The 15,086-nt window shown below is 39.8% G+C and overlaps 1 protein-coding gene across 1 annotated transcript in view; it reads right to left on the bottom strand.

The window, feature by feature from the left end:
* Positions 1 to 15,086, bottom strand: part of MRC1 (mannose receptor C-type 1) — a 101,871-nt gene that overhangs the window by 70,726 nt on the left and 16,059 nt on the right. Inside the window, exons 3-5 of the mRNA XM_017869208.1 lie at positions 13,473 to 13,646; positions 7,543 to 7,707; positions 417 to 530 (exon numbers count right to left, since the gene is read on the bottom strand). Coding sequence (XP_017724697.1) covers positions 417 to 530; positions 7,543 to 7,707; positions 13,473 to 13,646 — 453 coding nt within the window. The remainder of the gene's footprint in view (positions 1 to 416; positions 531 to 7,542; positions 7,708 to 13,472; positions 13,647 to 15,086) is intronic.

The following is a 15,086-nucleotide window of genomic DNA, read 5'->3' as shown; positions in this document are numbered from 1 at the left end:
TGTTGGCTAATCCTCTCAAGGATGGTGACAAAGTTGATGTAACAGCAAGTACATAGTAACAATGGAGCTAGCATTTTTAGGAAGTCATGTTTAAGAATAGATACAACATCTGCTTTTGAATGTAATACCCAACAAATCAGGGATATACTGAGAATTGAAACTTTAAACAGAGACCTTTATTGATTTGTGTGAGAATCCTGGCAGACAAATCCCTATCCCAGGAAGCTGGTATATAACCTTAAGGTTTAGTATATGGAAATCTAGCTGGTAGATTTCAAAGCAAGGTGAAATGAACTGTATTTGATGAAGTCTAACAATTCTTCTCTTTGAGATCAACAGGTGAGATAATAAAGGTCTTCAAGGCATCTAGATGACTTAAATTTGGATTAATTCAGCACAGACAGGCTTAATCCTACCTGGTAACCAGTTCAAATATCGGAACGGACTGCGGTCACTCCACTGCCAACCACTGTTGAAGCTCAGACTGTTAAGTCCAATCCAGAGTCCTGAGGTCAAGGAACTGGTTAATCCTATATTTTTAAAGAAAGCAAAACAAACAAATAAGAAACTGCCATTCAGATAACAGTTGAAATTAAATTCAGAATTAAGTGTTTGACTCCAAATGTAATTGAGGGAATTCACAATAATCATGCCTACCATGTCTCCTTTGATTCTCCTGACAATCTAAGGCAAGTAAAATTATTACCTTCATTGATAGGTGAGGAGACTGAGGCAGAGGGCGCATAGGTAACCTGGAAAGATTTTTAAGGTTCCAACCCAGATCCAATGAGGCTTCAGACCCTATCATCTTAACTATTATCTACTTTCTCAAGGATAATGTCAAGGATAGTGTTGTGTGAATATGACTAAGTATTACCTCAACTGCATATTTCAAAACTTATTTTAATAATTTTATTTTATGATTTTTTTAAGTCAATTTCTCTTCTTCATTAAAATGATGATTAAATACTAATCACTAAGGGCTTATGCTAACACCAAGGATGCTTTGCTTAAGCAGTTAAGAAATCAAAATTACAATTACAATGTTTCAAATTCTGTACTAGGACTGATGTGGACCTCATTTCTTCAACAGGAAACACTCTAACCTATTATTACCACTATCCTTTTTTTTTTTTTTTTTTTTTTGAGACGGAGTCTCACACTGTCACCCAGGCTAGAGTTCAGTGGCGCAATCTCCACTCACTGCAACCTCTGCCTCTCGGGTTCAAGTGATTCTCCTGCCTCAGTCTCCCTAGTAGCTGGGATTACAGGTGACAGCCACCATGCCTGGCTAATTTATTTTTGTATTTTTAGTAGAGATGGGATTTCACTATGTTGGCCAGGCTGGTCTCAAACTCCTGACCTCAGGTGATCCGCCCACCTCTGACTCCCAATGTCACGCTGGGATTACAGGCGTGAGCCACCGTGCCCGGCCACTTCTATCTTTTTTAACACCATCAATGAGAATTCTCTGTTCTGAGTTACTTTAATTTATTAAAAGTAATTAATTAAAATAATAACTATCCTTTGGCTTTTAAAACATTTTTAAAATTTATTTTTATTTTTTAGAGATGAAGTCTCACTATGGTGCTCAGGTTGCTCTCAAACTCCTGGGTCCAAGCGATCCTCCTACCTCAGTCTCCTAAGTAGCTGAGACTACAGGTTGCACAACACTGTACTCAACAACCTTTAAAAAAATTCTTTAAAATAATTTTCACAAATTATTTAAAGTTGTACTAACTTGAATAATAATTATCTCTCTACTTGCAGAGATGTATTCTACAGGACATGCTCCTAAAAGTAGCATTTTCATACTAGCTATTCCCAAAACCAATTACTCTGGGATTTTTAAAAACTTAGTTAAGAAAATAAAGTGTATTTAAGTTTTAAAAATTGTAAATAATTTGCTGATTAAAGAATTGAAGTCAATTTTGTCTGAGATTACGTAACTAAATTACTATGTTTGGCATAAGAAATGATAATAGCTCTTTAAGAGAAATATATTTTGACATTTTTTACCAGCTCTAAGTATTTATAAACTTGTCTTGAAAATTGAATTAGTTAATACTTTTAAAACAAAGCCTGACATATGGTATGTGCCCAATAAATGTTAAGTTACTACTGTTATTATTACCATTATTATTATTATCAATAGCTTCATACTGAATTAAGGTTGGCAAAAGGTGTGACTTAGAAACAAAATTCAAACCTTGGATTAAAATATATCTCTTAAAGCAGATGAGTGTTGTCCACAAATAATTTTCTCTAATACGCTTTTGTAATTTTATAAAAGAACAGACCAAAATATTTTAGTATTGCCTCACAAAGCAACAAGTCCACGTGCTAAATTTTTGTTGTTTGTTTTGTTTTGTTTCCAGACACCAACTCAAACCAGAAATTTTTTTGTACAGTTGGGGTCTTGCTATAGTGCCCAGGCTGGTCTTGAACTCCTGAACTCAAACAATCCTCCCACCTCAGCCTCCCAAAGCACTGGGATTACAGGCCTAAGCCACTGCGTCCAGCCTCACATGCTCAAGGTGTAACTTTGCTGCATACGTTGTCTGAACTTGTTAATTGTTTGAAATGGTTATATACCAACTTTTGAACTTAGATGTGATAGAAGAGACACAAAAGTCCAATATTACACTGGTATTTTTATTTTCGTGTTTTGTTTTTTTTTTCTTATTGAGGTCCAATATGTTTTTCAGGCAGTACTAAAGGAAACTTGTAAAAACAATCGGGAAACAAGTCAAATTTCACTTCCTATATCTTATTTCAGTTCTGTAAATCTTCATCCTGCACATACGGAGTCATAAATCTGATTCAGGACTCAGGGACTCCATAGAGTGTCCCAACATTTTTCAGGGTAGAAACAGAAAGGAAGATGATAAAACAGCTGTGGGTAGTGTGCAAATGTGTTGCCAGGCAGAAACATTTCACCTGGCAGATAATATGAAATCAGATCACCACCAATCTGGAATACATTTACTGGAGCCAGGAAATGTTGACAAAATTAAGGGTTCTCATCAGTGCTTTGGGAACCAGTGGATCCCCAGGTGTTCTGTGCGTGAGACACAGGCAGAGTGAAATGAAAGACGGCTGAATTCCATTTCAGCTATTTTCTAAACAGGAGGCATTAAGCAAGTTCCCTAACTTCTCCCTCCTAGTCTGTTATCTCATCTATACTGTGGGGCTAATAATATTCATTCATGAAGTTGCTGTAGGCTTTAGAACTAAAGCCCAGAATCTACTACATGGTAGCTCTTCAGTAATCGGTGGGCAATTTAATTAGAGTCATCAAACCAGGTTCTACATTTTTAAACAATGATACTGACTCTGGCCGAGTGTGGTGGCTCACGCCCGTAATCCCAGCACTTTGGTAGGCTGAGGCTGGTGCATCAGCTGAGCTCAGGAGTTCAAAACCATCCTGGGCAACATGGTGGAACCCCGTCTTTACTAAAATACAAAACATTAGCTGGGCTTGGTGGCACGTGCCTGTAGCCCCAGCTACTCAGGAGGCTGAGGCACAAGAATTACTTAAGCCCCGGTGCCACTGCAGTCCAGTCTGGCGACAGAGTGAGACTCCGTCTCAAAAAAAAAAAAAAAAAAAAAAAATACTGACTTTTCAAAACCCTCATATAAAAGAAAACTTATTTTAAAAGTGTAAATATTTTGTAGGTTTTTTTTTTTCATTTTAATGGCATATTTTCCAAAAGAGAGTGGATCGCAATCACACACTCACACCACTGTTTTCGATTCTTCCCCAATATATCTCGATCAACACTGAGTGTCATCCCTTTCTTTCAAATAAACAGTGGGGAGAGGATATCTTTCCCCTATTTTTTAAATTCCCTGTCAGATTTTTCTTGTTCTAATGTCTGATATTTTTTACTTAAAGAAAGGCAGGAAGTACTACAAATCTCATTAGAGATGCCATTCTTATCCAGATGCCAGTGAAAATTTGCTGACTGAAATTCCGGAGGCTTGGATAAGATTCAAGTCAGTATCTGAGGTGAACCCAGCCTCTGAATCTCCTGGGGCTTGTTTGCTGTCCTGATGGACACAAGAATAGCCCTTGCTGATTAGGGAAGCATTTCCTGCAGCCGGAGTCTGATAGCAGAGTCCGGAGACCAGGAAATGAGTCTGTGATTGGGCAAAGCCGCTGTCGGCTCAGATCACTCGTTCCTTCTGTGTAGCTGGTGGAGAGAGCACAAAGGAACCTGTGCTGTGTCCCTGGGCTTCCAAGAGATAACACACCCCATAAACAAATTCAAACACAAAACCAAAAACACACCAACTGAAACCATTTCACCTCTGCATCTCTGATATATATATTTTCTTTTCTTTTTTCTTTTTTTATTTTTATTTATTTATTTATTTATTTATTTTTCGAGACGAGTTTCACTCTTGTTGCCCAGGCTGGAGTGCAATGGTGCGATCTCGACTCACTGCAGCCTCCACCTCCCAGGTTCAAGCCATTCTCCTACCTCAGCCTCCCAAGTAGCTGGGATTACAGGAGCCTGACACCATGCCTGGCTAATTTTTTTGTATTTTCAGTAGAGACAGGATATCACCATATTGGCCAGGCGGGTCTCAAACTCCTACCTCAGGTGATCCACCCACTTCGGCCTCCCAAAGTGCTGTGAATAGAAGCGTGAGCCACTGTGCCCAGACCACCTCTGATACATTTTCTCTCGTGCCTGCAGGTCTGCCCAAATAACCACAGGACTGCCTCGAATCATCTTTTCTTTTCCTTAATCGTCTACATAAATTTACTTTTGTCTCTTCTGTACTTTCTCCTCTTCCTCCTTATTTTTGTGCATGGTTGTAAACATGAATCACTCCGATCCTTTGTGTTCCACTATTAGAAGGGTCCTAAAGGCCAATGCAAAACAGAATAATTGAGTAGACAGAGGAAGAACCCTATCTCTAAGATTATGAATGCACAGTGACGTCATATTGCTTTCTATCCTCAGTCTCCTTAATAATAACTTATAGGAGAGATGTGTTCTGGTTGGTGACGGGTGTCATCTGAAAACAGCTGGAAAAAGGTAGGTGCTAAGAAACGAGGCCAGGTAGGGAGTATGCTCTTGCCCTTACATGGGTTCACACACATTAGCTCCTTTAACAGACAAGGTCACCAAGGCACAGGTGCCTCAGGAAGTCCCCACGAGCTCCCCCAGTTTCACAGAGCTAGGACCTAGGCAGTCTGGCTCCAGAATCTTCGCTCTTAGCCCCTCTGCTCCACTGCCTGGTGTTGGCACCTGGACGTGGCAGGAACCAACACAGTGTTTTGCCAGATACGCTCTTTCAACCAGCTGCCTCAGAATCACCCAGGAGTTTGATAAAAGGCAGATTCTTGTGCCCTGAGTCACACCTACTGATCTAGAATCTTCGGGGTCTTGGCCCAGGCATCATCACTTTAACAGAATTCCAAGGTGATGAATAAGCCACTTCCCACAGAAGAACCACTGCATTTACTGTCTTCTTGTCATGAACTGTCTAGTTTTCCAAACAGGAGACTGAATTTCTAAATATTTTTATTTTGCTGCACGTGTCAGTCAGCAAACGTTCAGTGAGACTCTTCCTTGGAAGGCTCTGTGTGAATCTCCTTGTGGGGAGAGGGGACATAGATATTCACAAGACATTCCCTGTTTTCAGCTATTTCCCCCCTCTGACACAATCTCCACATGGCCTTCAGTTTGCTTTCCATGCAGGACTTGTTATAATTGGTACCTATTCATTTGTTTGTTTTCTTGTTTACATCTGTTTTTTCCCATTGGACTTGAAGCTGCATGTGGACAGGACAGAGTCAGCTTTGATGTCCCCAGGACCTAGCACAAAGCCTGGCACATGGGTCCCAGGTATCTTGGGAATGAATGAATGAATGAGTAAATAAATAATAACAAATTAATGTATTTATAGTGTTATCGAGGAAGCAGGACATATGTGTGAGTAACTATTATATTAATAAAAGTGGTAATAAGCAAATAAGAGAAATGCAGATGGAAACAGAACTGCATTTCAACTGTATACAATTGTGAGAATTCCAGCCAAAAGAAACGACATGGGAAAAGATGTGAGGGTGAAAATAGATGAGGAAAAACAAGGAACCCAAGACTTCTTTTTTATCGGGACTACAAAATGCAAGACCAGGAACTGTACAGATGTTCGGCAGATGGCAACCTTGAATGTCAGGCAAAATGTATTTTGTTAATTATTTGATGGGAAATGAGAAGCCACAGGGTTTTTTTGAACACGGCAGTCATAGGAGCAGAGACAGATTAATATTAATCTAGTCGTGTCCCGAGAAACCAAAGGGAGGAGATTTTGGGGGCAAGAAATTGGGGATGCTTTTGCTCCCACACTGATTTCTGGTCCTAATCTCTCTGTTTCCCCAAGTGTATATTTTAGAACCTAAAACAGATACTCTCTTCTCAAGCAAACTTTAGCTCTTTTAGTCTTCACAATCTAATAACAACAGATGTTTTAAAAACAAACACATTGGCTGGGTGCAGTGGCTCACGCCTGTAATCCCAGCACTTTGGTACGCCAAAGCAAGTGGATCACCTGAGGCCAGGAGTTCATGACCAGCCTGGCCAACATGGAGAAACCCAGTCTCTACTAAAAATACAAAAATTAGCGGGGTGTGGTGGCTCGCGCCTGTAATCCCAGCTACTTGGGAGGCTGAGGCAGGAGAATCACCTGAACCCAGGAGGTGGAGGTTACAGTGAGCCGAGATCGCGCCATTGCACTCCAGCCTGGGCTACAAGAGGGAAATTCCATCTCAAAACACAACACAACACAACACAACACAACACAACAACAACCAAACCAAACACACTGTGGAAAGAGTATCAATAAAAACCGAAAACCAGTAGAGCCTGGGGGTTCAAGGGACGGGAGGCAAAAAGAACTCGGGGTTTCAGGGTTTCAAAGCAGCCTTTGACTTGTCCCTGCAGTGGTAGCAGTGTTTTAACAGATCATTTTGACCTCTATGAGGCTAATGAAAGACTTGTGGCTTCAGGTTAGACCTGGATGATGGATACTTGACCAAGAGGCTTCAGGTTAGACCTGGATGATGGATACTTGACCAAGAGGCTACAGGTTAGACCTGGATGATGGATACTTGACCAAGAGGCTACAGGTTAGACCTGGATGATGGATACTTGACCAAGAGGCTACAGGTTAGACCTGGATGATGGATACTTGACCAAGATTGTTCCACTGCCTTGCGTCCAAGAACGACATCATTAATCAACTGTGGCATATTTTACTCTGATTCGAGATTAGTCCTCAGAATCTCTCTTAGCACTGGCTCTAGAGACTCTTAGAACCAACGGTTGACTCATGAGATGAGAGCTATTTGCCATTCCTGGTGTCCTTTTCAGAACAGATTTTCATAACATCTGCATAAACTGCTTGAGAACTGCTTCTGTCATATAACATCTATAAACACTTGTGCTGTTGACTTGTAAGTTAAATTATATAAAAATAAAGCACTCTTGATTTTACTTGAGACTTTTCTTTTCATGTCATTACCTGTCAGGTATGTTTGCTCATGTATCTCTGTGATGCTCAGGAGCTCAGCGTTCTGCTGTTGGCAGCTTTTCCTTGCCTGGTGCCACATTAAAGCGGATTTGGAGTTTATCTGGTAGGAAATGCTGGTCAGTGGGTCTTTATTCCATAAGCTTTCACTGCCCTCAACTGTGAAAGAAATCAGATGGAATTTGATGCATTATGCATGGAAAACACTTTCAGTGAACAGCATTATTTAAACCAGCCTAGGAGTATTTTTGCCTGAAGCACTTTCTTTCCTTTCTTTTTTCTCCCTGCTTCTACTTCTTTTTCTTTTTCTTTTTTTTGAGACAGAGTCTTGCTCTGTTATCCAGGCTGGAGGGCAGTGCTGTGATTTTGGCTCAGTGTACCCTCCAATTCCTGGGGTTAAACAATCCTCCCACCTCAGTTTACCGAGTAGCTGGGACTCCAGGCATGCACCACCATACCTGGTTAATTTTTTAAATTTTTGCAGAAATGAAGTCTCGCTATGTTGCCCAGGCTAGTCTAAAACTCCAGCTCTCAAGCCATTCTCCTGCCTCGGCTTCCTAACGTGCTGAGATTACAAATGTGAGCTACCATGCCTGGACTGTTTTACTTGTTTTTAAGGTGGCTTTGAGATTTTCTTTACTCCTGAAATGAAGTAGGAGGTGGGGGATAAGGTTTCAAAGGATCAGCTACATCCAGTCTCTTCTCCCTTCCTAAAGAAAGAAAGGCAGGCACCATCTCCCTTTCAGGATCAGTTGAGTTGGGAAGTGAGACAAATGGAAAGACAATAGACCTTGGATACTACAAAAGGTGGGAGGGTGAGGATTGAAAAATTATCTGTTGGGTACAATATTCACAGTTCGGGTAATGGGTACACTAAAAAACCAGACTTTGCCATGATGCAATATATGCATGCAAGACATCTGCACATATACCCCCTAAATAAATAAAAACAAAAATAAAACTTTTTTTGTTTGTTTGTCTGTTTGTTTGTTTGAGACGGAGTCTCGCTCTGTCGACCAGGCTGGAGTGCAGTGGCGTGAACTCGGCTCACTGCAAGCTCCGCCTCCCGGGTCCACACCATTCTCCTGCCTCAGTCTCCCCAGCAGCTAGGAATATAGGCGCCCGCCGCCACGCGTGGCTAATTTTTGTATTTTTAGTAGAGATGGGTTTCACCGTGTTAGCCAGGATGGTCTCGATCTCCTGACCTCGTGATCCACCCACCTCGGCCTCCCAAAGTGAATAAAACTTGTTTTAAAAGAACAGACACCAGCCCAAATTCCTTGATCTAGCAAAGTAAGGCAGGGAAAGCGAAGAAAATAAACGTACCTCTTCTCGGCAGGTGGATATTTTGCCTTTGCCTGCACATTCTAGTTTGGTCTTTCTGGAAGCATAAGGTTGTCAGCAGGGAAGGTAAAAGACTCCTGCAGACAGACTGGCCTGGGCCTGCACCTGAGGTCCTATTGCTCACTGGAGACTTGACTTCAGATAAATTATTAACTTTTGGAGTCTCGTTTTCTCATTGCTAGAATATATTTAATACAGGTGGAGCTCTTAGCAATAGCAAATGTTGCTTGTAACTTTTTCATTCCACAGAGTAAAAAAGTCACAAGCTGATTTCTTCCTTTGCTATGTTATGATTCCTAATAAATTCCATAAACCTGATTGTACTCTATAAGCAGCCAATAATATATAGATAAATATTATTGATAGTCTTTCACATATATGATGTTTGTGAAGCCAGTAAACAAATGAAAGATTTTTGCATGCTTCGTATAGTGCATATTTCTTTTTTCTTTTTAATAATATAAAATTCTGCTTACAAGCCATGTGAAGTAATAATCTTTTCATTTATTTGTAAGGAGAAAAGGAAGTATTATATAACTTCTCTGAAAATGTTCTGAGAAATACTCAGTTTGCTAAGAAATTAGGCAATTTTCCATAAGCACATAGCCTACACTCTTGTAAGTCTTAACTGTATCTAATTGCCCTTTATATCTGATGAGGAAGTGATCATAGACCTTTTTGTAATATGCAAACCACACAATTTCATGATATGAAACTTGTGGTCCCATGACATATCGAAGAGGACGAAAACATATCAAAATTTGATTCAGGCAACAGCATAGAAATTTTTAAGATGCTTTAACTACAAAATCATTATATGTTTATATAAAAATAAATTTGAATCAGTAATACTAAATTTATAATGATCTGAGGTCTTGCTAGTTTCATGTCTATGTCGGTGAGACCATTCAAATGAGACTAATTTGGGGCATATTTGAAGGTAGAGATGTTTTAAACAACTCGTTTTAGACACGTGGAGGAAGGTTTTGTTTATAATATGGTAGAACATGCCGGGCGCCCTGGCTCATGACTGCGATCCCAGCACTTTTGGAGTCTGAGTTGGGTGGATCTCGAGGTCAGGAGTTCCAGATCAGCCTGACCAACATGGTGAAACTCCGTCTCTACTAAAAATACAAAAAAAAAAAAAAAAAAAAAAAAAAAAAAAAAAAAAATTAGCCAGGTGTGGTACAAAAAAAATTAGCCAGGTGTGGTGGTACACACCTGTAATTCCAGCTACTCAGAAGGCTGAGGCAGGAGAATCACTTGAACGCGGGAGGCAGAGGTTGCAGTGAGCCGAGATCATACCACTATACTCCAGACTGAGTGACAGAGCAAGACTCCATCTCCAAAAAAAAAAATATATATATATATATATACACACACACAGAAAATATATATATAGATATAGAAAATATATATAAATATATATATATAATGTGAGATATAAAAAAGGGTTTTATTGTTGTTGTTGTTTAACCTAGGAATAGAGGCAAGTGACATAAATTACATAAGAAGGAAATGCAATTGGCCTTTCACTTAAAGAAAGTATATTTTAAACCAAGGGATTTAAACATATTTCTCAATGAATGTATAGGTTTGCTGATTGCATACCATCTCCCCAAGGAGTTCAAATTCCCACAGTGAACCAACACAACTGATGTTGGAAGCTAAAGTTGCTACAGAGAATTGAGAGAACCAAGACTTTTCCTTTTCCTGTTCTCATGATACTTGAAAATAATGTCTACGTGGAAGGAAAGCATTACAATAAACGATGCAACAGACAATGGAGAGCATCTATTAAGTGTTACTAGGTTAACAACTGGTTCCTCATCCTCCTGTATAAAACCTGCCAGTTTTAAAGCTGATCTAAAATAAAATGCTTGGCCAGGCGTGGTGGCTCACGCCTGTAATCCCAACACTTTGGTAGGCCAAGGTGGGTAGATCATTTGATGTCAGGAGTTCGAGACCAGCCTGGGCAACATGGTGAAACCCCATCTCTACTAAAAATACAAAAACTAGCCGGGCATGATGGTGGGTGCCTGTAATCCCAGCTACTCAGGAGGCTGAGGCAAGAGAATCACTTGAGCCTGGGAGGCTGAGGTTGTGGTGAGCCAAGATCATGCCAATGCACTCCAGTCTGGGTGACAGAGTGAGACCCTGTCTCAAAAATAAATAAATAAATAAAATAAAATACTCTTTTGAAAAGAACACAAAATGAAACAGATTGGAAGACTATAAAGCCCTTTAAGAAAGATATTAAATGTACAAAATGTGCTCTAAAATTTTAATGCATATTGAAATCAAACAATTTATTTTCTATGATTATTTTACATTTAACAGGAAAAAAAACGTAATTTGACAGTGAAGGCATAAATACAAGTAATAAGATTAAAAATTTATTCCACTGAACAAACTCAAGATACGCCTCCAACGTACATCCAAGGATTTCCAAGGTTGTGAGTTTTCTTTGTGATTAGTAACTTACCATTTGTCCTCCACATTTCATTCATGAAATCACACGTTCATCTAACTCTTTTGTCAATTTCACTTATGTAGAGGATGCTATAGTTGGACCCGTGAAATAGAAACCCTTAAGAAACTCCATGAAACAGATTAAGAAAATATCATTCCTATTAAGTAAAGGAGAAAGGCACTTTCAATCACTTGAAAACCAAGTATTGCTTTATCTTAGAAAAAAAATTGCTCAATGTGTTTCGGAAAAAAATATTTCAAATACAAATATTCGACATTTATAAACCTTCAATGGACATCAAATGTCTTTCTAAAGATTGACATCAGAGAGACAAATAGAACTACCTCAGTTAAGACCGAGAGAGCCGTGTTGCTATGAAAGCCTGTGGGCTTTTGTGAGTCTTCATTTGGAATGGAGAGACTGCACTCTGAAGACAATTACAATAGTATACGGGTATCAGAAATTAAATTTACTTTTAGTGGGATAATTAAGGATTATAAATCCAGAGAGACAAATAAGGACAATTCTTAGAATTCTGGCTTTCATTTGTCAAACTCAGATATTTTTGTAAGTCATTCTGTTTTGCAATAATGCTTGAAATAGTGTGATTACGTGTGGAGTTGTGGTCTGGAAAGTTGAGTTGTGATTCTATTGTGACTCAGGCAGTGTCATAATCATTCCAGACCATATCGAATGCTCTTTGCTCTGCCCAGTCCCTTTGCAGGGCAGCAGAAGAAAGAGTTCTGGATAATACCAGGAAACAAGAGCTGCTCTGATCTGGTCTAAAGTAGCAGGTGAGAGGTTGGGGGTAAGAAGTTTGGGAAGGGTGGAGCCAGCGTCAGGAAAAGGGTGTCTGGTGATGGGGAACGTGAAGCAAAGAGGAATGTTTCCTTTTCCTCTTTTCTCAGCCCCAGCTCTGCCTCGCAACATGATGCCCTTCTCCACCACACCTAAAATTGGCTTCACTGTTTGCTTACAGATTGTTAAGCGCGGAAGAACACCAAGAATTCATCTGCTCTGGTGCTTTCCCACCAAGATAATGCAATACTACTTATTTTGCATCCTTGCAATTAAACTTGAATTTTCATTTTTAAGAAACCTTCAAGCATATAAATTACCCATTTCCACTGATTTCTAGCTGTGTGAAACTAAATGGCACTCCTCTTAATTTAAACATAAGAAGAGTATCATGACTACCATTTTCACTGTGAAGAACGCTTTTGACGACATTGACACAAAATTCAGGACCTTCACGTCTTTCTCCATCAAACCACATGCTTGTGGCTTCCTTTGAATTCTGTTTTTGATCTACGGTTTCATAAAGGTAAGGCATTTCAGAGATGAGGGAATAATAGCATGCCTACCTACCTCCAGTGTTAAGTATATATTATATTGTGTACAGGATAATTTTCACTGAGTAACTAATAGTTGGCAAAAATAAAGAGGTCATGGCCGGGCGCGGTGGCTCACGCCTGTAATCCCAGCACTTTGGGAGGCCGAGGCGGGCAGATCACAAGGTCAGGAGATCGAGACCATCCTGGCTAACACGGTGAAACCCCGTCTCTACTAAAAATACAAAAAATTAGCCGGGCGTGGTCACAGGCGCCTGTAGTCCCAGCTACTCAGGAGGCTGAGGCAGGAGAATGGCATGAACTCGGGAGGCAGAGCTTGCAGTGAGCCGAGATCACACCGCCACTGCACTCCAGCCTGGGCAACAGAGCAAGACTCCGTCTCAGTAAATAAATAAATAAATAAAGAGGTCACTTGATAGAGGGAATGTTGGGACCATGAGGGTGCAGTCTAGTCCTCTTAGCATGATCTCAGGGAATGCTGAGATAGTAGGGGTGAGTCTAGTCTTGCTGGCAAAATCAAAATACACATACAAAGACTACAATAGAAAGTCCAACATCTGTGTTCTAGTCTTCAGCCAATATAGATCATTTTCTCCATTGAAAAATGGAAATATCTGTAAAAGGCTGTAGTAGATACAATGAGGTCATAAACATGAAATAACTTTGGAGGAAAATGCTCTAGATAAATTCAAGGTCTTTCACTACATTCTTAGACTAAATGTACCCAGCTTTTCTTGGTGATAAACAGTACTTACATTTCAATGGACAATATCCAAATAGCTTGTCTGTGTCATAGTCAGTAGTGGTTCCACACCAGAGCCATCCATCTGACCGCCCAGCACTCGTGCAATCTGCATACCACTTGTTTTCAAATTTGAATGGGAATGCACAGGTTGCTCCATTGGCGTTGCCCAGTAGTGTATACATGGCTGGAAAAACATATTGACTTGAACTTGGAATGTGAGTGATATTTCTGAACACTGACTTTCCAATAAGAAGCCTACTGAAGGAATTGGTCTTACTCTTCTGATCACACTTGGTGCACCCACACGGGGATGTTTGTTGTTGTTCTTATTTTTTTTCCTTCTCCTTCTACCCTAGTCTTTTGCTGGGTACATAGAGCAGTCTGTACTTAGCAAATAACTCTTAGTGCCACTTCATTTCCACTGTGTTTTGGAACATTTTCAAATGAGACTAATTTGTTAAGTTATACCATTTGAAAATGTTCCAATGGTACAATTCAAAGTGGTACCAATAACAGTGGAAAATGAAGTGGTACTAGTTAAAGTGGTAATAATAACTCACAGTACCACTTCATTTTCCACTATCTTTTCCGTCTTCCTCTATTGACACCAGCTTTAACTTCTAAATTTCCTCTGAAACAGTTTTCTCTCCTGATTAAAATCATGAAGCTTTGGAATCTCTAGATAAAAAATAACTCCTGAAATCAAGCAATCCTCTCGCCTTAGCCTCCCAAGGTGCTGGGATTACAGGCATGAGCCACCACACCTGCCAGCTTTATTAACTAACTCTATTTAATAATTACTGAGCCATTCTATACACCCAACACTGATGAGGCCAAAAGAATCCCAACTACCTCACTGACACATCATGTAACTGCAGTCAATTTACTCTTCTTACAGTCTGAACTTCCAAACAACCATCAAATCCATCTAAGTCTACAATTCTGGTTCCATTCTTCTAAAATAATTCCTATTTTCAAAATTTCCACCATTCCACCCCTCCCCATGTTCTCATCAGAGAAAAGAGACCCTACAATACATCCTCTCAACACTGTCTTCAATGTGTGTTCCCAATCTCACGGTCACACTGAGGAGCTAGAACTGAGGGACAGGATCATCTTAAGTGCTGGGAGATCTTTGGAGAGTTTGCAAAATGTAGTCAATGGACCCTATGCCACAGAATCACCCACGTCTTCATAGAAATCATTGAATAGATTCCTGGGCTTTTTCCCAATATACATATTAAGAAGCTAGTAGAAGGAGGAGCTTAGGATCTGTAGTTTTAACTAACTCTCCTATTGATTCTTAAGCATATTAAAGTTTGAGAACTATCAGCCCAAACCCTGTGCATATTTGTCTCAAAACCAGTGGGGAAACAGAAAGGGTAGGGGGTGAGGGAAGTATATTATATTTTAAAATAAAACAAAAATCCGATGTCTTAGCACCAATCTTCCTCAAGTTAAACTCTTCAATTAGCACAATTGACCCATCTGTGGAATTTGACTCGGTCAAGTTTAATTCACCCTTCTCCTTCCTTGTAAATTTCTATTGAGTTTCTCCTGAAAGGTTCTTTTGTGTTCACTTAGCTTGCCTCTCATATCACTTCTAAATCTATGTTTGAAAAAT

This window comes from Rhinopithecus bieti, unplaced genomic scaffold (genome assembly GCF_001698545.2).
Source record: "Rhinopithecus bieti isolate Rb0 unplaced genomic scaffold, ASM169854v2 scaffold_3043, whole genome shotgun sequence".
NCBI classification, from domain to species: domain Eukaryota; kingdom Metazoa; phylum Chordata; class Mammalia; order Primates; family Cercopithecidae; genus Rhinopithecus; species Rhinopithecus bieti.
The sequence above is the reverse complement of the archived record's forward strand: the minus strand, read 5'-3'. Positions and strand labels throughout refer to the sequence as shown.